The 24,846-nt window shown below is 41.3% G+C and overlaps 1 protein-coding gene across 5 annotated transcripts in view; it reads right to left on the reverse strand.

The window, feature by feature from the left end:
- Positions 1-14,967: 14,967 nt before the first annotated feature.
- Positions 14,968-24,846, reverse strand: part of LOC121610494 (trafficking kinesin-binding protein 1-like) — a 49,190-nt gene continuing 39,311 nt past the window's right edge. For 4 of the 5 annotated variants that reach the window (XM_041942633.1, XM_041942634.1, XM_041942632.1 and 1 more), the window contains 3 exons: positions 22,326-22,808; positions 20,406-20,508; positions 14,968-18,808 (listed from right to left, as the gene is read on the reverse strand). In XM_041942633.1, coding sequence (XP_041798567.1) covers positions 17,749-18,808; positions 20,406-20,508; positions 22,326-22,808 — 1,646 coding nt within the window. In that variant the 3' untranslated portion in view covers positions 14,968-17,748. Of the gene's footprint in view, positions 18,809-20,405; positions 20,509-22,258; positions 22,809-24,846 lie in introns of those variants that run through there. The other variant, XM_041942635.1, reaches the window with a different exon arrangement.

The raw sequence follows: 24,846 nt of genomic DNA on the forward strand, positions 1-24,846 counted from the left end.
AGATCTGTCTATCTATAGGTCTATATATATAGATCTGTCTATAGATCTCTGTATATAGATCTATCTATAAATAGATCTAACTATAAATAGATCTCTATATATAGATCTATCTATAAATAGATTTCTGTATAGAGATCTATATACAGAGATCTATATATAGAGATCTATATATAGATAGATAGATCCAAGATGGCTCTTCCTCACCAATGCCAGGTCTCTCACCAACAAAATCGATGAGGTCCGATTGTATATTTTTAATTGCATTTACGAATATTTTTATTGCATGTTGGTTTATTTTATTGTTATCTTAATTTGATTCTTTCTATTCGTTCTTATCTTTATCTACCTACATATAGATCTATCTACATATAGATCTCTCAATAAATAGATCTCTCAATAAATTGATCTCTCTATAAATAGATCCCTATATATAGATCTATCTATAAATAGAACTCTATATATTGATCTATCTATATAGATCTCTATATATAGATCTATCTCTATATAGATCTCTTTATATATACATCTATAAATAGATTTCTATATATAGATCTCTACATATAGATCTATATATATATCTATTTATCTACATATAGATCTCTATATACCGATCTCTATAAATCTATCTATAAATCTATCTCTAAATAGATCTCTCTATAGAGATCTATTGATACATCAATCTATTTATAGAGATCTTTTTATAGAGATCTATCTATATATATAGATCTATATATAGAGATCTATTTATAGATGTATCTATATATAGAGATCTATATATACAAGATTCTTTATTGTCAATAAAATATACCAATGAAATGAAATGAAATACCAATGAAAATGAAATGTGCCAATATACTAAAATGTATATAATTTAGTTAAGTATGTGTGTGTACTTAAAGTTAAGTACACAGAAGGTGCAGGTGCAGGTGTAGGTGTAGGTGTGAAAGTGCGGTGTGCAGTGGTTCACAGTTCTCACAGTCTCTCACTGCAGTGAGGGGCTGCTGGGGGTGATAGCTCTAACAGCTCTGGGGAAGAAGCTGTCTCTCAGTCTGTTAGTGGTGGTGTGGATGTTCCTGTACCGCTTTCCTGATGGAAGAGGTACAAACAGTCTGTGGCCCGGATGGCTGGGGTCCGTGGCAATGGATCTTGCCCTCTTCCTGACCCGGCCTTCATATATAGAGTCTAGGTCAGGAAGGGGCCAGCCCACGATGCCCTGTTTAGTTTTAACCAACCGTGCCAGTTGTTTCCTCTCCTGTGCCGTGCAGCTGCCATACCACGCTGTCACACTAAGGCAGAGGATGCTTTCAATTGTGGCCCTGTAGAAACTGACGGGCAACCGAGAGGAGAGTCCAGTCCGTTTCAGTTTCCTGAGGAAGAAGAGCCTTTGTTGTGCCTTCTTCACCAGGCGGGAGGTGTTCATGGACCAGGAAAGATCAGATGTGATGTGGAGGCACAGGAACATGATGTTGTCCACACGCTCCACCACTTCTCCGTCCATGAGGAGGGGGGCGTGATACGTCTTCCTGGACCTCCTGGAATCCACAATGACCTCATTGGTCTTCCCTGTGTTCAGCACCAGGTTGTTGGCTGAACACCACTGGGGGAGCTGGCGTATCTCCTCTCTGTAGTGGGTCTCCTTGTTATCTGAGGTGAGACCCACTACTGTAGTGTCATCCGCAAACTTCACGACTGTGTTGGTGGGGTGTATGGCAGCACAGTGGTGAGTAAACATGGTGAAGAGGGCTGGGCTGAGCACACAACCCTGTGGCGTGCCCGTGCTGAGGACCAGAGGGGATAATGTTATGTTCCTTATTCTCACCACCTGAGGCCTGTTGGTGAGAAAGAGAGCGCCCCGCTATCTCCACTGCTGCGTCCGGGATGTTACCGTCCAGCCAGGTCTCTGTGATAACGGTAACACAGCTGTCCATCCAGCGAGAGACTATCCTCAGACGGACCTCGTCGATTTTGTTGGTGAGAGACCTGGTGTTGGTGAGGAAGAGACTGGGGAGAGCCGGTCTGTGAGGGTTAGCTTGTAGCCTCTCTATATAGAGATCTATATGTAGATAGATCTATATATAGATGGATCTATATGTAGATCGATCTATATATAGACGGATCTATATATAGAGATCTTATATATAGAGAGATCTATTTATAGATAGATCTCTATATATAGATGTCTATATAGAGATCTATATGTAGATAGATCTATATAGAGAGAGATTTATATAGAGAGATCTATTTATAGATAGATCTATATAGAGAGATTTATATAGAGATCATATAGAGAGATCTTTATCGAGAGATCTATATATAGAGAGATCTATATGTAGAGAGATCTATTTATAGAGATCTATTTATAGAGAGATCTATATATAGAGCTATCTATATATAGATAGATCTATATACAGAGATCTATTTATAGAGAGATCTATATGTAGATAGATCTATATGTAGGTAGATCTCCAGCGTTACAGGACAGAGGGGAACAAATTATTCATCCACCAAAAATATGCTCCAAAACCCAAACATCACCAATTATTTCCAGCTTTTCCAGCTTATGTAACCCTGCTCTCTATTGACTCCATCAGGTGTAAAAGGTATCTTGATAACATCGACATGGGGGCACTTGAGGGGGGGAAGTCGATACAACGTAAAAAATAAAAAAAATAAAAAAACGACCGCTAGAAGGCTTTAAAAAAATGGTGCACGTCTATCAGACGGCTCCACAATAGGACGTAGCATGAGAATAGGCACAAATGTATTCAAGAACAATGTATTAATGTTTTTTTCATTGCTGTGTAAAGGTTGAATTACAATGCTGATAATGCCACATACAGAGACTCAGGTCCATGTAATACTCACCACTACAACATTAGGCTTACATGCCCTTAAGAGTTTCAAACCGTACAGATTTTAGTTCTCTATTTTAGTCATAAAGACTACACTCTTGTCCTGCAGTGATTAGCCAATTGATCAGTTAGTTGAGCAACAGGAAATTAATTACAAACTAGAAATGCCAAAACATTGGCTGTTTGTAGTCTCTTGAATGTGTGGATTTACTGCTTCTCTTGACTTCATATCTTTGTAAATTCAGCATCTTTTGTGTCTGAAATTTTATGGACCAAGCAATTGATCAGTTAATGATAAAAAAAACCCCTATAGATTAATTGATAGTGAAATGGTGGTTACAGACTTTCTGCACTCATTTGTCACTTTTCATTGCTTTGTCAAAAATGCAGAGATGAACATTAAATAGTGGCAGTAGAAAAACAGATATGCTTGCTGGGTATGAAACATCTTCCCTCCACAGACGCAAACTTCAAATCTGTAGTTTCTTCCCTCTCTTGACTCACGTTGCACAGAAGTGCAGATAGATGTTTTGTTACTGATTTTCCAGCATGAACATGGGACAGTTTGAACCACAGGGGTCAACTTGATGTCAGTTCATTGCAGAATGTAAATAGAAACTGCATGTGTTATGTTAACGATGAGCCTTCCACCACATCTGTATCTGAACTTGTGGAAAGTTTCTGAAGGTTTTTTAAAGCTTGAACACGTGAATGTGAATTCATTCCATCCCTGATGTCTCCCTGCTCAGTGCTCAGCCATCAGATAAATGAGGAAGATTTGACTTTTGAATCTGACACAAGGGTGTTGTATCTTTTTAAAAATTTTTGAATTATATCATGATTTAGACGACCTCTAAAAAGTCCTCTTTATTCCTAGGGTGTATCAGCACTGTTAAAGTGGAAACCACTTCCGATTTAATAGCAGGAGCTGTGAGAGTGCTGATCCCCAGAGCTTTACACAAAGGACCGTGTTTGATTAATTCTCTTCACTGAAAATCACGAAGCTTCATTTTTGTGTTTTCAGTTTAAGCACAAGAATCTTAGCTTTCCAGTAAACAGTATGTTAAAATTCTTAGGAGAGAGTGATGTAGGCTGTGTGTGTGACCCACCCTGCTTTTACAGAGACCGATGCAGAGAAAGAGAGCGTGCTCATGACGTGAGCAGTGCTGATTAGCGAAGCAGCGTGCCTTTGCATACTAACAGCTGTCATGAACTCAAAGTCAAGTGGCCGCACAAAACAATGAAACCAGCAGCAGAATGCCTTTGTGTTTGTACGTGTGTGAGTCACTTCTTTTGTGTGTTTCCATGAATGTATCTTATCATGGTATGGTATGAATTTAAATGTGTGTATGTTGCAGTGCTGTTTTGTGTGCCATGTGTGTGTGTTGGCCTTTTATGTCTTATGAACATAGCAGATGATGTCAAGCTTATCGAATGAGATCTCCAAATATTGCAGCACAGCAGTGTTTCTTTCAACAGGAGCCGTCAAAATTGATTGTGGGATATTGGCACGACATTGCTCAATAGTTGAACGGCGGACGTTTTTATTAGAATGCCACTTCAGGTTAGAGTCAAGCATCCTGAATATGGTAATCATGGTGCCCAAACTCATTATGCAAATAGTCCAATAACTGCTTCAGCTCTCAACAATTACAATCACTGCATATGCCTTTGAGCCATTGTCTGGAGCACACACATGCAAACACATGCACACACGCATATAATTTGCGCAGCAATCCTTGTTAGGACATTGCATTGACTTCCGTTCATTGCGGACAGTCTAACTCAAACCCTAACCCTAACCTTAACCAGGACCTTAGAAATTATGTTTTGCTTCATTAGGACCAGGCTTTGGTCTCCACGAGGACTACTGGTCCCAACAAGGTCCGACTTTATACCTGGTGAGGCCCCCGTGATGTAACAAAAACACACACACAGAGATTCAGGCAATCATCTCAACCTTGATTTATAAAATGGAGGATAATAGCAGGGTCCAGTATAACCCATGGGGGTACAGCTGCAAAACACAATGACAAAAAAAATGGTTGAGATTTGTTTGTAAGATATTGTTTACTTCAGGTTGTTTCTTCTGTCAGGCTGTCTGAGGCTTTCCTGCTATAAATAAGCATGTGTTGGTCCCGCAGTCAGAGCAGTTGCCCATCAGAGCGAGATCGGCTGATTGGTTACTCAAGACTTGGTGCGCACAAATGCTGAAATCTTAACTCCAAAAACACAAAATGTGACCCACCAGAGACAGCAGGGATCAGCTACTGCTGTACCACAGATTGTTAACACACATAGAGCACTTTGTCATCCTCTGTCTCGTGTCCTCCTCCTCTGGCTTTCCTCTGTTATTGACCATCGCAAGCAGCCATAAAGACATTAGGACATAACCACAGCAGATAGGAGCCATAAAACACAAACACACGTCACTCACATTCAGCATAAAATATTACCCTAATGTGTAATAAGTACACAGATCAGCAGGATCCATCCGATATCCAAATGACCGGAGAGGAGGACAGATAAGAAAGCCAGCAAGCTTCAGTCATTATCTTATAAAGTGTAGATGGTGGACCTGGAAATCTGTTTGTTTAATATACAGTAAAATATCAGATTGTCATTATGAATTGATCAAGTTAGGATTTATTGAATGCAACCGTGGTGACACGTTGTTATCACCAGAAAAATTCACTAGCTTACTGCCAACATATGAAATCTGTAGTCATGAACAGCGAGTTTAATTATGTTGACTTATTTAACAGGACAAACATGACTTTTCCATGTTTGTTGATGACAGACAACTGTGATGTGACACTGTAATGAATGCAGCATATAATGTGTAATTGTTATTGAGAATTTGTTTTTTCTTCTTCTCATCTCATTTTATTGTGAGTAGATTACTTCAAAGTTTTTAACAGCTGGTCCATCAGCACATTATCTCCTGTTTTCCAGCTGGCTCTCTGCAGCTTCTTTTCATTTTGCACCTGCACAAATCCACACACCCGGTTTACCCCCTCAACATCACTAATGTCCACACTCTGTTGTTCAGTTAGGTTAGCTTCAATTCAAATCATTGCTATTTAGGTTCTTGCATAGAACCTGAAACACTAAGCCAGTTCTTGACACAGTGGTGATAATGACAAATGCAGCTTGACGCTTTTGTGGTTGTTAAGGCCTTTCACATTTGCATCTGATGGTGCAAGTGGTCTCTGCAGCTAGATGTTTGACACCAGTTTACATTACTGTGAAGCATTATGCACTGTGGGATAATCACAGCCTCTTGAAGCTCAACAACTAGTGGCATTCACCATTTAGAAGATGGAAAGTTTGTCTGTTTCAGATGAAGACAAAGACCTTTAGGATATTCAGCTTTATCACAACCAACAGCTACTCTGAGGGTTAATTTGGCACGGACCTTGTTGCATGTCCACCCCCCTCTTTCTCTATTTAATGATCCAAGGAGGGTTGAATCAAGGGCAACTGGACCTGGTTGTAGAACCCTGAAAACGTTTTGCCTCTCATCCAAGGGGCTAGGTCACACTTCAGGAAGCACAGTGACTAGAAAAAAGTATCCGACTTCTTTTACATTGTCTAAAACACTATTTTCCTCAGTGACGTCGACTGTGCAGCATCTACAGTTGATAGTTGTTTAGTCTCCTGTTGTTGTATCAGACCTGTATACCTGCTCTCATAATGATATCAATGCAGCCTGGCAGACATGTCGTCATAACGGCACAGTGATTATGTGAACGCTGGTGAGGTTGTTGTGGGATGTAGGGATGGGAGACATGGAGACTCATTTGGAGAGAGCAGGGGTCATTACTTAATACAGAAGCTATTTCTTAAGACCCTTAAACTCTGATTTACTAGTAGAAATACTAGTACTATTATGTAGTATTGTACTGTACTTGTTTCCTGATGTGAACCTTGCTTTAGCTGCATATGCAAATGCAAAAACTGTAGTTCAGTGCACACTTCAAGCTACAACTTTTGTAGCTATAGTTCACAAATCTGTCCTGGCACGATAGACCTGCTATTACACAACTGAGTGTGTCGCTGCATGCTTCATCGCTCATAGACGCTTGTTTATTTTATGTTATATGGCTTTTTGTTTAAGAATAAACAAAATCATGTGAATTAATGGAGCAATATTAAATGCAGCATCTGTTCTCTCAGTTGCAATGATAAACGTTGAAAAATACTTTGTTCTGACAAACATGATCCCCATCACACACACAGACATACACATAAATAAATAAAAGCGACATCTCTGTCTTCATGTCATGTCATCTTGTTCTACATCCTTCTGATGACGCAGGCGATACGAGCAGAGACGGCTAAATATAACCCTGTACTGGAAATGTCATCACTGTCACATTCCTAAATAAAAGACCTCACCGCAGCTTCACATATGAACTGGTTACATCCTGGTGGGCCGAAGTAAACTAAACTACATATCAGGATCATCACCATCGGCATCATCATCACCATCATCATGACCATTATCATCCGCCTCTCAGTCTCCACCTTCCATTCTCTGCTGTGTGCTGTTTGAAAACACAACATTGAGAAATTCAAATTGTGCACAAGGGTATGTATGCAGTTAACAACAGGAACCAACCAATCACGTGCAGAGAGGGCTTTAATCTGGACACCGACTCCTAACGAGACAGAACATTTTATTCTGTTTTTGAAGCATTCACAGAACATCATAGATTATGACAAAGTACCAGTTATTTAACATTCAGTCGTGAGCCATCTTCTTTTTAGTGTTTGCCAAAGTAGAAAATCACAGATAAACCAGTTTCAGTGTCACATCTCTTAAATCAATCTGAATGACACATTTATAGTTTCTCCTGTGTTAAGGTGCAGACACACTGACGGATGTCAAACCGATGTATCCTATTCATTTTCTAGAGAGAGCAGGTCTGGCCACGCAGTGCATGGATTCTGTATAGCAAGTTGATGAACCAGTCGCCGTAACTGTTTGCATAATTTGCATAATCACGACTCATCCTCAACTTCACGCAAATGGGTCCTTCCGGCGCGACGCGGCAGGCCTGCGAAAATCAGATCAAACTGTCAAACCAGGCAGTGCTGATGAGATTCTGTTGCCAATTTCATGGCAATGTTTTCAGAAACATATTTTATTGTGATGTTTAGCTGTAATATGAGTAAGTTCGTGGCCCGGCCACAATGTTGTAAAACGGACAGGCCAAAATGAAGCACCGCCCAAGCTGCACTACGTCACCCTCCAGCAGCAGCTTTCAGTACGTCTTCGCCAGATTCTGCCAGTCTGTTTCTCATGTTTTATCTGTTGACTGTGTTCAAACAAATCTGCAGTGTGCTAGATATTATTAGCCAACATTAGCATGCTAAGTTACTTGATGACTCATGTCAAACGCTGACAGGACTTTTTATATGACTTTGGCTTGTTGACGATGAAAGTTACGGCAACAGTTTGTCAGATAGCTCAACTGCTGATGAGGTTTGTGTGTTTGATGCGCAGAGTCAAAGCTGCAAGCGAGTGGCGGAGGGGTGGTTGGAGCCACATGATGGCAAAGGCGTAGAGTTACATCTAAGCCAATACAAGGCATGAAGGGATTTATTTTCATAGAATAAACTTCTAGATAAGTTGTTTGGATGAACAGAGATTAGTTTCTAGGGGTTTAATCAATACCTGGAGACAAAAATTAAACGTGCCCTGGTCAAGTGTGCCATTTTCTGCTTTTTCTGTTTTGTTTTGTTTTTTTCCACCATGCACTCGTCATGTTGTATGACACGGGTCAGTTGGACCTGGATCTATGCTGCTCACATTCAGGTTAATTTAGCTGAGTTTAAAAGTGGCTGGAAGTAATTCTGCTTCTTTTTCTGGTGAAAGTGAAGTAAAATCTAACTCCCTTCCCTGCCGTGTTGGAGGAGAAGCGCTGCAACAAACTTTACTTTGCTTTTAAGTTTATGTTGTCAGGTGTTTTGTCATTTACTCATCATTCAGATTAGTATAATTTTTCAGAAACTGTCACTAGAAGACAAAACAGTTTCACCCTGAGGAGGCTGACGGCAACTGATCTCAGCTAATGTGTGCTTCCCACACAGACTGAGAGAAATGCATTCATTTGACTTGATTCAATTTGCTGTCTTGCAAATTCTAATAATCAAATGTAAATATTGTTAAAAATGTCACAATGAAATTGTAATGAGTGGAGCAGGGGAGGAGGAAGGAGACCTGCTTCACACATTTCACATCCAGAGGCCACAGCAGTGGAAGACGTCCGCTCTCATTAAGTTGTTCCTTCAGGACCTGCTGCTAATGGATAAATTGAAGATGGTTATCTTCTGCTCATATTGTCTCGAACAATCACAATATTACAGTGATTACATAAAAGTGTGATAAATGCTCTCTAAAGATACAACAGTATTTTGGATAATGGCTTCACACACATTTTCATATTAAAGTCAGTATTTCTTTGTAAAACATGAGTAAACTGGATCTATTACACAGATCTGTGTCATGGCTTGAAATGTCTAGAGGGGAATATGTGCAAGATATTAGTGTTTATTGCAAATACAGTGATCAAATACACAATAATCACTTCAGTGTTGCATAAGTAAAACCAGCTACACCGGATTAAAGGGGACTGCTAAATGAATGCTGCACAGCAAAGAGGTGCTGCGGACTTCAGCTGACTGCTGAAAATTGAAGTAAAGGAGATGGAAGTTGCACATCAGTAGCCATGATGCAATCATTAGTAGAACATAGAGAAGAGTGTTGACAGAATGCAGCTCCTGTAGCTCGTATTGTATATAGGCTACATAAATCCGTGAATTTGCAGTTGTTGCAAATCTGTAAGAGGGACTGAAGTGTTTTTCTGTTTAATGCAATAAAGTGAAATTCTGTAACTTTTGAAAGAAGCATCCACTCTTCATCTTACAAATAAAAAGTAATTTTATTCGCAGAAAACACACCTTTGGTCAGTTTAATGCACTCTGGTCTGGTATGACCAGTAGCTTATGGTGGCTAATGTTAGCTGATGGTATCAAAGTTTAGATACATTCTGGTTACCTGACATTACTGAGTCATTTCACTGAGTTTATGACTCTTCTGTACTTGTGCTAATGTTACAGTGTTTTAGCATTTACCGTTGTTATGTATTATGTAATTTGTCGCTCTTCAGCTAAAGTTAAATCAGGTACTTTAAGACTGTAAATGTGTAACTGCCTTGTCTTGCAATAAAGAACAGTGTGTAGCATTTAGGGGCATCTATTAGCAGAAATGGCATATAATATTCATAATTATGTTTTCATTTTCACAGTAGCCCAGAGCGGACAAACCAAACGCTGGTTTTAGAGAAGGCCTTTCGTGTTTTTCGTGTTTTTAGTAGCTGTCGTAGGTTGTCCCACATGCCCGGAAGGAGAGAATGAGGTGAGCTGTGTTCAGCTGGTTGCAGTCTGCAGCTTTAGTGCAGGATGCTACTAAATCCTCCACAGAGGTCCTGTAGTCTGTTCAGTAGGTACTGTAAATATTAGCTCTTGCAGAAGTGCTCCACAAGATTTGAGCAGGTGTTTGACGTTGTGAGCTGTATTCATTCGTTCATAATTTTTGTTTTGGTCTTTGTACAGTGAAATATTTTTCTCAAATCTTCAAGCTTCAAAACTCACACAGTGCAACTGCCACCACCCTTATTGGTGTAATATAGATGTATTAAATACCCTGTGTGTGTCTGTAGTGTTCTAATAGATTGATTAGTTGTGTGTGTGTGTGTGTCCATCCTCTTCCTCAGTCTCCTGCTGGCTTTTCTGCTCTTGCGCTCAGTTATTTCTCTCAGTTGGTTGTTGCACAGCTACAGTAAATGGCTGGATAAAAGGAACAAACAGATACACTTACTGAACGTCTGTAACCACTGTATGCTGCGTGCTGTGTATTAAACATGTTTCATGCTGTTGTAGCAGAACTAAATCATTGGCTTTGAACTACAGGATATTCATTACTACTTTGCCACAGAGGAAATAAACAGGTCATGAAAATTTGACTTTTTTTAGGCTGGAAGATTGCAGAAAATGTACAGAATGAGAAATATAAAAGATTTCTGTCCATACTATGACAATATAAATGGATGGGATAGAAGCTCTGGCTGTGGTTAACTAACATGAGTTATGCATGGTTAATAGACGTGATTAGGGCAGCTGTTTATTATTATATATTTATGTTTGTTATTTCTACCAAAATTACTGTTAGTGACGCTGTTTTCCAGTACTGAAAGTAAAAGCATGTTTTCAAAAACAACTTAAAATACAGAATTGTAAAAAATCCTGAACCTCCTCAGACTTTTTAGTATTTGCTTTGTCATCACAGAGTCAGATGCTGCATTTAGTGTGTCAGGCTGAAAGTCACTGATAAACATTTAGTCAGACTGTGCAGAGGTTACCATGTTTTTGCATTTTCTTCAGAAGTAGCAGGGAGGGGAAAAAAGTTATTGACAAAAGCATTCAGTTTGTGTGCCATCTTCAAAATGCTGAAATTGTGAGGTGTATAATGGAATTTCACTGACATACTGGAGGCCAGATCTATAGAAACTCTGGGGAAAAGACACACATCATATGAACAGCAAAGAGATAAACATGTAAACGTGTGAATGAAGTAGTTAGTAAGTAGTTATTTGCTGAACCATAATTTAGCTCACATATTTTTTCCTAAATAATTACACAATGGAATGATATATGCATGAGCATCTAGTGATAAATTGACAATAATGGTATTAAGCAAGATTTTAGTTTTTTTATATTAATATAAGAAAAACAAAAATCTTTAATGTAATCTTTAATTCTTTTAATCTATGCACTTGCACTGAATCACCAGTATCACTCAAAGAAACACTGTGTATCTCAAACATTCACTCACACATTTATTACTTCCGTTTGCTCAGAGAACATGTGTTTTATTTGTTTACACTGGACTAGAAAACCTCTAATGGCTGCACTTTAAACCCTGCAGTTGGTAGGTGTCTGCATGTGCGTGTGTGTGGGGGGGCGGTGTTGGTGTGTGTGGGTCTAGGAGACTGAGAGTGACCACGAGAATCAATCAAGTGAATATCTGAAGGCACAACTTGTTATTACTATCCACCCTATGGAGTGCATCAACGTCTGAAGCAAATGTCAGGGCAATCCATCCAATACTTGAGACGCCTCACATAAAAATACCAACTGCATGTTTGTGCACGTAAGTAGATGTTGAGTCATTTCTCAGAAAAAGTAAAACATTTGGCCTTCAGGTGGCGCTAGATGAAGAGTTGGCGGTTAACCAAAGAAAATGTACTTCCATAGTGTATACCTTATAGGGAAAAGTGCTTTGCTATTGGCCTCTTATTCCCCCATTCACACACAAACACACACACATACTGATGGCGATGGAGATGCCATGCAAGGCGCCGGCCCCTCCACCGGGAGCATCTTCAGAGTTAGTGGACGGCCCGCTCCACCTTCTGAGCCACAGCAGCCACAGTTAGTAATCATGTGTGCAGAGTTTCAGTAAATTCTGTAAATTTCTCCTTCATCATTGCCTCATCGCGTTCGGTCTCCAGAGGCTACGTTTGGGTTTTTTTTTTTTTTTTTTTGGGCAGCATTTTGCTCTATTACACAAGGCAAAAACCCCTCCCTCTTGTCCCCATGTGAAGGATCACTGCTGAGGGACGTTGACCCTGCAGCCCATCATGCTTGACTTCTTAAGGACATTATTCCCCATACCGTCACTGAAGCAGGCCTCGTTTCCGAGCTGCTTGTCACTACTCCGTGCCCAAGAGTCTCCTGCGTAATCCAGGCTTTGAAGCATGCACCGCGGCTCAAGTAGACGGGGCCAGCGGAGGCAGGGACTCGCTCTACCTCACACATATCTGTGAGTCACCTTTAAGGGCACTTCCTGGGGCACATTCTGTATATTTTATCTCAATGATGTCCACTCACTTTGCAGTAACAATGATCTAAATGGTTTGGCTGCTGTATTCTCAAAGTCTGCTGCATTCTTGTTGCTCCACCCGACCACCTTCCTCTGAACAGCATTAATCTACACAGAAAATAGCACCACCAGACAAGCTGACCACGACATGCCAGGGGGAAATTATTAGTTTCCTCCTCTGTCATCTCATTCGTCCTGCTTGTCTTTACTTCTCCGTCCTGACTCAACTGTGCAGAATGTTGTCATTTCCCCTGTGGGACCACACACACCTGCTCGTCCTCCACTGAGCATCAAAAACTATTTCACAACCACCCAGTCATGCCTGTGTCCATCTGCCCCCTCTCTCCACATATAGCCATCCAGATAGAGAGCAGCCCTGCGTCGTCCGTCGTCTGAGTGGCTCTCTGTCGTATCTTACTATGTCTCTCCACTTTTGCAACTTCTGGTTTGCGAATTCATGTATTAAAAAAGAGGACATTATTATTATTCTTTGATGCTTTATTTTGCATTTTAAGTTTAGAATTGAACAGAAAGAGAGCGGCGGTGCACTCTGTGTTGTGTCTGATCGTCTTCAGCGAGACATAGTGTAGGAAAGGCAGGACGGAGGAGAAGCCCAAGACAACGATCTGCTGAGCTTCATTCGAAGGCCCGGAGGAGCACATATGGGTTTGTTCGACCAACACTGGAGGTATCTCATGATCTTTTAGTGCCGGTTTGCTCTCTTCTTTTCCAGGCTTTGAGTTGGCCGTGGTCTGTGTTTACACCAGCTGTCAGTTCTGTTCTCTGTGACACACTGCCTCCCTGTGGAATAAAGCTGGAACTGGAATGGCTGGAGCTACAAAAGTTCCTCGTTGCACTCCTGTGCTATTCAAAGGAACCAATATGTAACTACATCAGTATATGTACAGCTGGAAAAAGGGGATTTCTGTAATCTGCACCCTCGGCATGGAATAGGTTGCAAATTGACTTAAAACTTAGAAAGAATTAGAGGCAGATTCCTTCAGATGTCAGTGTAACTGTGTTTTTACTTATGCTGCAGACTATCATGTCCAGGTCTACCTTGAAAAAGACATTTTTAATCTCAACAGGACTCACCTGGTCAAATAAAAATTAGATAAATAAAAATATTTATTTATTCCACCACAACTGAAAGTAAAAGTAAATACTATGGTTGAGAATGGACAAGGAGATTAAATGAGACAGAGGGTCACATAGATGCTGTTTGAAGAGTCGATGAGAAGAGAGTACATATGTTGGAGTTGTAGCTGGCGCATGTGATGAAGCACATCTGTGTCCGAATGATGTCAGAGGCAGATAAAAAAATACATATCACCCTAAATTAACAGCCTGGAGAGTGAAAAAAGCCAACTGTCCTTTGCACACAGGGCACACAATTATGATGTGTGTGACAGAGAAAGACCTCCATGCTGTGATGCAAATCTAGTTTCATGGTGCTTGTTTGACCACCAGTAGGTCGTTATGATGGATTCACTTGTAAACATTGGTCTTGGACTGATGTGTTTGCAGGATCTTTGTGTTATTTGCTGATGAGTCTACAAAGCTGTGAGTGTCACTGTCTGTGGGGAGTGGCCCAGTGTGCTGTTGAACTGTGACAGTTTTCATGTTGGCTCCTCTTTAAAAGATGTTCCTGTTCATTTGTACCAAAAGGAGGACGAGGTAGCAGATTCAAAGGAGTATCTGAGTGCAGGGGTTTGACGGCGACTTGGAGATGGGAAGGAGCAGCTGCTTTTACTGCTCCGCACACTTGAGTGCGAGCTGTAACAGTGAGCCAGTGTGGTGGATGGAGCAGACGATTGGTGCCTGGACTAGCTGCAGATCTGGTTGCAAACGCAGGGAGTCAGTAATGAAGTATTATAAATTGCCTAGTAGTGAGATTGCATGCTTTTGCCATAATGTGGTAAATGTAGGAAAATAATTCTTATGGTGATTTATGAGTGTCACATCAATATCACCTAGCCCTGATTGAGTGATTTAGCAGGGTTGTTCCCAAACCTCTACAGCAAAGGCTGTATGGTTCACCATGCTTGAACCAGGATATACATAAAATTAGCAAAACTTAAGGTCAATATAGGCAGCAGAAAATGATTACATCTTTCTATGATGAATAAGGCAAACAAATCAGTCTTTCTATAGTTCTTTTTATTGACAGTACAGTCCGTTCTGTAGAATAGAACACTTCAGACCCTGAACAGAAAAGTTTCTTTCCCTCTGAACTAAAAAAAAAACAACTTAATCCCATGTATTCTTGTTCTACTGTTACACTTTCTTTCAAAAAGAAAAAAGTTAGCGGAACTATATTTGTTGCATACATTTACAATGTACCCTACTGAAGTTAACACAAACTGATGAAGATAAATCAACATACTGTACACAAATATATGGCCCTACAGCAGGGTTACTGTTTGTAATAACGTACATTCAGATGATTCAGCTGACACACAGAAAAAACAAGACACACCAACTCCTGGGTGCTTCAGTCTTAGCACTTGGTATCATTATTAAACACTGTAAATTGATTGTTGTTGTTGTTTTTTTTCTCCCAAATCTACGACTGTTGTGAAGTAATGGTTTTAAATGGAAATGTTTCTATGAAGCCAGAGAAATGTCCATCAGTTCACCATTATGACATAAACTGTCTGGTGAAAAATGATTCAAAATGTCAAAATATAAATACTATCTGCAAAAGTCCTTCACTTAAACATGTACAACGCACATTCAGTTATATGCGTGCTTCTAATAATCCAAGTATTCAATAAATATATTTAATGGTTATTAATCTCCCACTCAATAACATTGCTAGTTTAACCCCTTAATCATTAAGGATTTCATCAGCTCACTGCCAGCATCAGAGCCAGCCATTCCCATCCATTCACTGTGAGTCAGACAAGCAGTCAGGGGCCCAGTCCCAATGTCCTTCTACAGACTAGAATTGAAATGCTGTATGAGGCAGACATGTTTCTCTTAAGTCGTGTATAATAGACAGAAAGTGTACGAGGTGTCTGATGGACACTGGAACAGGGTCAGTGATGCTAAAAGCTTCCCCCCAGCTCGTCTGTTGCTCTTCTAACCAACATTTGGATATTTCCACTCACTCCTTTTACAGTTACATTCAGAAACATACATGTTTTCTAATGAGTAATATTGCTTTTTTTTCACCCACAAGCTTGATTTTGGAAAAAATAAACTCTATGTTGTCAGTATGTACAGTATGCATGGTTCAGGTCTATGAGAGCAACATGGGGGAAAAGTAATACGTGATAACTGATTTGCAAACAGACGTGCTTTAATTCTGTGTTGTTGTGGTCCCGCCTGCTCTTTATGAAGGTGCAACTTTGGCTTGGAGTGAAAGCTCGGGGTGCAGCAGTGCCTGTCACAGGCTTTACGTTCTGATGTTACAGCTGCCATCTGCATTAGGATGACCGCTTTTTCCTGCAGGTCTGCCTCTTGCTTTCTGCAGTCACAGTGTTTTAACAGGTGTCTGTACACCTGGACCTGGCCTGTTTTACTGTTTGTGTGCTACATGACCCTGTGGATTATAAATGAAGGGGATGCTTCACTCCAAACTCATGAGGAGACAAAAACGGAGCCGGGAATAGAAACAGACACAAATGAGCATGTGAGGGGACTGTCAGCAGGTTCACATGCAAATACATGAATGTGCGTGCGCACTGATTTACTCTCTACTGCATTCAAATTCTAAAGTAATTAAACAAAACAAACGGTACTCCAATGAGATACAGTATGTCAGATGTTTTAGGCACATAAGAACAGTAAGTCACAGCAAGATGACACATTAAAGCCCCAATCTGGGTTAGTTTGAAACTACAGATTAAATACATACAGAAAGGGGGGGGGGGGATGTTTAACACTCGGGAATAAAATTAACCATATTTGAATGAGTTTCTGCATTTGAATAAAAGTATAATATGATTAAAATTAAAAAAAAAAAAAAATCTTTTAGCTAAATAAAGCCTCTGGTCGTTGGCTAGCCCCCGTTCAGGACTAGCTGCCATCTTTACTATGGCTGTAGTTTTACAAGGGGAGAGAATATATTTTTTCTCTCTGTCTCTTCCTGGTTGGTACTGACAGTACAGTTCGTCTGTCCTTGGCCCCACCAGCTGGAACCACAGACTGAACACTTCGCTGTGCGTCCTGTCAACAGACCTGTCGTTTATGATCTTCTTTTATGGGGATAATGCTTTCTGGAGATTTCTGTGTTGACAACAGGGCTCCAAATAACTCATGACACAGCACTTTCCTAAAGTAACATGTTGTAATGAGTGTGTAATTGTGTAGTCCTGGAATATGCAACCTCCATTTATTCATAGATAATAGGAGGTAAAAAAACAATCCTACATTTCGGGCCAGTACCGTACATTTAAAATTCATGTTACCATTTTTAACCAACAGTGCACTCATTCAGCTTGAGAAGGAAAATGAGAAGAAAAGAGGGCTGAGGGAAAGCTCTGCTGCACTTCCACCAGATTGGGCCTTTTAATATCACACTATATATGACACAGTATATTGCATATACATCTTATACAATATACAGATACAACAGACAATGAGGAAGGCAACATACTCCATCGTTGTTGGTGTGGTCTGACAGTATGGGTATAACACAGTGTAACAGTGTCAGCCACTATTGGTTTATTCACCACCATTTCATTCATTTACACTGATCAGACTGATGATTATTTAAATAAATCAGCTGGAGTCTGGACTGGTTAGGAGAGATGCCTTATGGTTTAGTTGAGTCTGTAGGTGGACTCTATTGTTCAGCAGTGTAGCTGTTTGGTCTGGGGTACTCCAAAGTTGAAGGATGTCTGTATAGTTGTGTTGGGTATTTGGTTTTGTAGATAAACTTGTATATGTAATCATATCGTCTGTTGTAATACGGGCTAATACACTCAGTATCTCCTATTATGTCCCTGTTTCATCGTCAGCGTGATGGTCATTGCTTGTTGAATCCTGCAGTCCGTCGCTTGGCCTTGTGTGTCTTTGTATTATTGTCTGTGGTGTGACTGTTTCTAGTGCATGTAGTGTCTGTGGTATGTGGATGGCCTTTGTGACCAGTGCGTGGTTTGCTTGCATTTTGCCCATTTCCTGTGTGCATACTGCATGTTGGGGATGTGGGGTTTGCATCGTGTGTGGTATGAGTATTTCTGTGCTGGGGGGCCCTCCTGGGTCTTTCATAGCCATACTGGCTCCTACCATGGCAGGATAGCTTCGATTCCTCCTCAGCCCTGCATTCAAACCTGGAAGCCCCCCACCAAGGGCACTGTTGCCCAGTCCAGCAGATCCAAAGGGGGCTAATAGAGCACTCCCAGATGATGCAGAAGCAGCATGAGGGGGGAGGGTGCGGAAAAATTTCAGTTTGTCCACGAGTCGCAGCTTAAGCACGTCTGTTTGGCTGTCATCATCTGTTTGGCCCCCTCGCTCCCTCTCTGCCTCCCCCAGCACTTCCCTCAGAATGGTACGAGCTGGCTTAGAGGCGAGGAAGGTGTCATAAAATGGCGGATCTTCATTGGAAGGGCTGAACTGAAAAACTGGACAGGTGCTGGTAGAGGCGGCAGATTTGGAGCGAGGGGAGTTAGGTGGGGTGGAGGGCTGAAGGAGGAGGGTGTCTGGGCGTTTCACCAACCGTCTGGGTTCGGTGTCCCCTGTTGCTTTGCTGCTCTGCTGCACTTGCGCTACTCCCACGGGTGTTGAGGCTCCACTGGCATCCAACCCTCGGTCCCAGCTGCGGGGGTCATACACTGAGGCAGAAATTCCATGTTCCAGCAGGAGGCGCACCAGGCCTAGAGAAGTGCTGGTGGTCTTGGTGGAGTCCCTAAGGTTGGTGGAGGACTCGGCTAATGAGAGGGAGAGGGAGAGGCGGCGTGGGGTGCAGCAGGGGGTGTAGGAAGGTGTAGGTGGGGCAGAGGAAATGGGGGTAGGGGAGCTGATACAAGCACTGCTCTGACAAGAGGCTAGAGCTGGGCTGGAGATGGAGGATGAAGGGGTGGCGAGAGGGATGAAGGAGGACAGTGGAAATTGGAAAGAGGAGGAACAGGGGGAATTTTGGGTGCAGGGACAGACATTAATGGACAAGAGTTATCAAGTCTTAATACTTAGCTATTAGTGACAATTAAAATCATACAGACAAGACCTAAAACATTACCATGCAGGAATTAAAACCTTTTCCATTCAGGTGACTGAGATTGTGGGGATATGGCGAGGTTGTAAGTTATTTATGACCAGCAGCCCCGTTGTCTAAGACAAGTAACTCCACATATTTCAAATAATAACCACAGTCAGGAGCATCAAGGCTTACGAACACAGCTTACAGACATTAGACAATGTACCACACAATGAGTTAAGTATTAGAGCCCTGATTATAAGTAGGTACGCAGTGAAAAGCTGACTCAGGTGTCATCACATGACCTTTACCTGGTTCTTGGGTCACATGGGAAAGTGGTCATATACAAGGCAGATATCATAACCCTTCTCTTGATTCAAAGCAGACCTTTGGCGTTGAATGATGTCCTTGGTTTTGGGTCTGCTGTTCAGACAGCTGCTGTTATCTGCCCCAACGGCTGATTAAGCCACTGGATTCGGAAACTGCGAGGACCCAGGACTCAGGTCTTTATGGATGTACCAGCAGAGGGTTGACTGGCTTGTTGTAGATGTTGAATCTCTGGCATCCAATGCCACAGGCCTGACTTGAATTGAGACTGGGGTTACAATCTCCCCCCTGTATGTGACCACCTGTTATCAACTGACCAAAGGTCTAGGTTAAGGTCACATGATGACACATGTGGCGGTTCCTTTCGCTGAATGAAGATGCAGTTAAAAACCCTGAAACCTTGGAAGTGGACCTTTGTTCTTTGATTTTTTTTCCACCATATACTGTTCTCAAAGGGCAAGAATGCACATCCACCCTCATATCCTGACAAAGTTAGATTTGATCAGTGATTGGCGTCACAGCATTGTGCCAGATGCTGGATTGTTAGTTAGGAACATGTTGGCAGGGAACATTAGAGGCTTTACACACACCCACAGTCTTCGGGAATGCACTTCCATGCATTGCCTCACCACAGTGGGTGCACTCAATGGGTCTGCTCTACTCCGGCCATGACAGCCATATGATACAACTCCACTTCATCTTCCTCATCACTTGACCTGCCAAGGCCAATCAGACAGTAGGGACTTAGATTATGAAGTCAGCAAGGCACTGTGGCATCAAAGTAGCCCTGATTCAAAAGCTATAGGAGGGGAACAAGAGGAGAATTTGCTCCTTGGCTGGAAGCAGCTACATTATTTAAAGCACACAATGAAGTTTTGTTCAAGTCATGATCAAGTAACACTATAGTACATTAACTGTGACAATAAGTATTTATTTTGTATAACTGCAGCTGCTCTCTCTCCATAATGTGCCCCCTGGTAAAGCTTTAATACAAAAAGAAAGAAAGAAAAATGGCCCCATCTTGTGTTCATAACAGTACACTACACTTAGCTGTACACACCAAGGATTACACAATGACAATCCTACACAGAACAGCAGTAATAAAAAGAAGTCAGGTATTTAAAGTGTTTACCTTTGCGACACAGAGGTCAGCTGATCAGAGGGATGGAGAATCCTGCAGGTAGTGAAGGTGTATGTAGAGCTTGTATGGGACATACACTTCCCTGGGAAATTAACTACAGGAGAAAGGGTGAAAAGAGCAGAGGGGAAGGGTGTCAGTACTGAGACATAAAGTACCAAGTCACACTGTAAAAAAAAAACACTGAACACAAAGTACAGAAAAATAGGCCATGATCATATTATAAGCCCAAAGCAAGAACCCACCAGCATATTAGCCCCCCAATTTCTGAGATACTGAAGTGATGATGGAGGTGAAATGGTCTGGTAAATCCAGGTGAAAGATTATTTAATCAAATTCTCTTCAGTCATGAAAAAGATTCACTAAATATCCACAAAGCACACCCTGATGTGTTTCACTTTGAGAGATGTCTGCCTATGTCAGTGTTTAAGGATTGGCCTGTCTTCAAACAGCAGTCAGTACTCTTCTTCTAGACACTGACACCCTGAACTATCACCTTTTATTCCTTCACTAAATATTGTGGGAAAGATGGTGTGATTACAGAGACCTTTTAGCACCAGGAATGCAGCTAAACACTGAAATGTGAAGCGTATGGCCAAGAATATGTGCTCTCGTGGTAATGCAGTATTTCCATTTTTTGTAAAAAAGGAATGAATAGAAAACTAAGTTTGCAGGAAGAAGTGAGTAAACTCTGCACCAATGAGCACTGTGTGTGTCTAAAATTTTGTCTAAGACTGCTAGCAACCCTCTTGGATCACCAATGATACAGTGTCATATTGCTTATGCCTGTTCGGCTTGGTTTAGTGGTTTGACAACTTAATTTAAGAACAGATAGGTGATGCCAAATTCTATTATTCTGTGTTCATTGAATCCATCCCTATGAATTCATGTTGGTCATGATGAATTTAAATGAACAGTCTAATGTGATTTTCCTTGGATTTCCTTCATGCCTGCAATACCTAACTAAATATCATATCATGCCTTATGTTGGATCCCACTGCTTTTCTCGGCAAGACCCGTCCCACTCTGCCTCTGATTGGTTCCCTTCATTGTTGGGTTGGTCAGGTTTAGGCATGAGGAGTGAGATTGGGTAGGGGCTGAAGAATATGAGAGTAAGCCAATCTGAGGCAGAGTAGGGCGGGTCTTGCCAAGAAAAGCAGTGGGATCCATAATAACGTATATGAAGCTACAGGTCAGTTCCAATATTAACCAGCCGTGGGTGTCATGTGTTCATGTGACTTGGACAGCTGCACAAACAACATCTGACACATATGTGCCTACATACTAGAACCAAGCCACAATATTCTGCATACATGTGTTTGTGTTTTACACTGGTGTATTAGCGCTATGAGCTCTGACTGCTGGAAGAAATTGGTACCAATTTCTGAATGAAATTTCTATGAATTACACCACAAGAAAAATGTCTTTGTTGCAGGCCACCAGTGAGAGATTCGGATTATCCAAGTTATATTCGAATAATTAGACATCCTGAAATGAATTATAGACTTCAGAAGATGTGTTGCAGAGGATAGGCATCACACTGAAGATTGAAAAAGAAATGTGATTGGTTAAAATCAAGCAAAGTGTGACAGTGAAAGAAGGTGTGAAATGAGAAGGAAGATGTAAAGTGAACTGAAGTAATGAACAAAAAAATACATGTACTCTGTTCTGATGGGGTTCGATGCACACACAAGGACTGCCGGTGGGACGGGTGGGTGTGCGGGTGTGTGCACGTGAGCGTGATCGTGCAGGAAGGGATGTCACACTGTGGTTGTGAGATGTCCTGCGAAAGCCTTCTCTAATCCCTCACCCTCCCACCCCTCCTCTTCACCCCCCCTCCCCTTTATCCCTATGCTCCAGGGTTACAAGGGATGGTGGATGCAGTGCAGTGTCCTCAGCTAAGTGCTCCCTCACCAGGCATACGGTCCATTGTGGCGGGCTGTAAGGCCTGGAGCTCCTTGAGGTCCACGTGCCCATTCATCTCAGAGGAAGAGGGGAGAGGAGAAGAAGTTGGGGAGGGTCTGGAGAAGGAAAGGGGCATGTTTGCAACATGTCCATCTTTTACTGGAATCGCTTCTCTAGCCTTGCACATTTCTCCTTGCAATGTTTCTGACTGGCCATCGTCATCGTCGTCTCCGTTTTTCGTGTTGCAGCAGACAGAGGGAGAAGAGGTAGAGCGAGGCAGATCCATGAGAGCAGAGCTCTCTCCCAGCGAGCCAGTAAAAGAGTCACACGAAAGTTCGTCCTCCTCCGGTTGGTCCAGTTGCCAGCCGTCTTCCTGTTCCTGCTCATGCGCTAAAGTGCGGAAGCCCTTCGTGACCACACCGGGCCGATGATCCAGCAGAGCACCCATGTGGGGTTGAGCCAACTGCTGCCATGCATGGAGAGTAGCAGAGCCTGGAGAAAAAGTCAGATAAAGACTGATGTTACCTAAAGCAGCTCTTTGCCACAAATGCATCTCACCAAATTGATAGATTGCCCTCAGAACTGGGCTAAAATTAACTTTTTCATGTCATCATATATCCCAAAATGTCAAAAAAAAAAAAAAAAAAAAAAAGGGCAAACTAGATGCTCTTAAAAGGCCTTTTCATTGTGACTGTTGGTTATAATCATGGAAGCTGCTTGTTTTTGACTTCCACATAGTTATCCTAGGATAAATTATATCTAAAATTTGGTATGTAGTACTGCAGGCATAATTTCAGTACTTATCTTTACATTGGAGTCTGTGGTGCTCAAATTCAGTGTAACTTGCCGACTCACAATAGGTCAGGTCGTGACACCAAATGCTATACTGACCAAATCACACCAGCCTCACAGGATGATGCCTGTGGTAACTTCTGTAAACTTCACATTTTATCACAGTATCATACCCTGCATCCAAACACAGCGCTGCACTGCATGCAGACATACTGACATTGTAGGGCATTCAGTAAATGCCATTTCTATGTCTAAAAACAGATCAAAATATACTTCAGCTGTTTACTGGTAGACGTGAAAAGGTATATAAACAAGATGTATACACAGGCAAGCAGACACGGACAGACAGGGACATACACACAAGAGGGGACAGTCATGCATATCAAAACAGTGACACAATCCACATCCTATATACTGTACATGTTCACAGACAGGCAAAGGCATGTTCTGTGATTGTTACAATATTTCTTCATGCAGCACATACAGACTGTCACACATACTGCAGTGACTGACTGACACACAGCAGCAAGCAGCGTCTTTCTGTTTCAGTGTTCTTGCAGCTAGTAAACTGGTCTCATTTCAAGTCCAATGAGTGGTTGTTTTCTCATGACACACGAAGGGCCTCTGAGAGATGTCAGTACGCTAACTCAACCCAACACAAAAAGAATGAGAGAAGAGGGAAGGTGACAGAACTAGTAAGAGTTTATTCAAGAAATCATCAACTAAGAAAACAGACATGTTGAACAGAAAGAGAAGTAAAGTGCAAGGACAAGACAAAACCGAAAAAGAAAAGAAAAAGGTGAACAACAGAGGAGTGAAAGGGATGGACAGTACATACGAACAGTAGTATGGCACTGAAGTCTCATACAGCAAGAATGCTGTCACAACCCAGAATATTAGTTACTTTCTGGACTGCTGCCTTTGTGAAGGGTACGGGACAGTCATCTGACAGCAGCCACAATTATTAAAGACAGTTATGAAGGCAGAACACTGTCATGCAAATAATTTGAGGTTACCGAGAAATGAATAACATAAGCATTTGAGAAAGATTCTAGATTATTTCTCAAATCTCATCCAACCATCATTAGACTTGAAATTGACCATTGTTACAAATTTTTTGTCAGTTAAATGCCACCATGTCCTTTTACTTAAAAAGCAAAAGGACATGTTAGTATTTCATATGTTCATGTTTTTGCCTGCAGATTAGCTGCTGTTTAAATATTCCCTCTCACAGTGCCACCATGCAACACTAGGTGGTGCCACAGTTGTAAAATTACATCCCCTCAAGAGGGACTAATGTTGTGAAGTGGTAAATGCTTTAAAGGCTGCATATTATGCGACTTAAAAATAAATAAAATGAATGTTTAATGCTGCTGTTGCCCGATTGGCCATCAATGTTCAGATATGTAGAGAAATTTGTATCTTAAGTGCTAATAGCTGTTCTGTATCCATAGCAGAATCATTGTGTAGCTAAATATCTGACAGCAAATATTCTATCAATTCAACTCTATAAACTCCACGACCAATACAGTATGGAAATAAGTCATTTTAGCACATTCTCTCCAATAATTTTTGAATTTATAGATCATCTTAAAAAAAAAAGGCATAAGAAATCTTTCTGTGTTGAAAAATATGAGTGCCATTTAAAATACCACATACTGACTCACTCACTGCAAAAAAACTGTAAAGTGCTCACCATTTTTGATGTGTTGGGATAAATGTAACACTGGTAAAATGC

The sequence above is a fragment of the Chelmon rostratus genome, chromosome 8, assembly GCF_017976325.1.
Source record: "Chelmon rostratus isolate fCheRos1 chromosome 8, fCheRos1.pri, whole genome shotgun sequence".
NCBI lineage: Eukaryota > Metazoa > Chordata > Actinopteri > Chaetodontiformes > Chaetodontidae > Chelmon > Chelmon rostratus.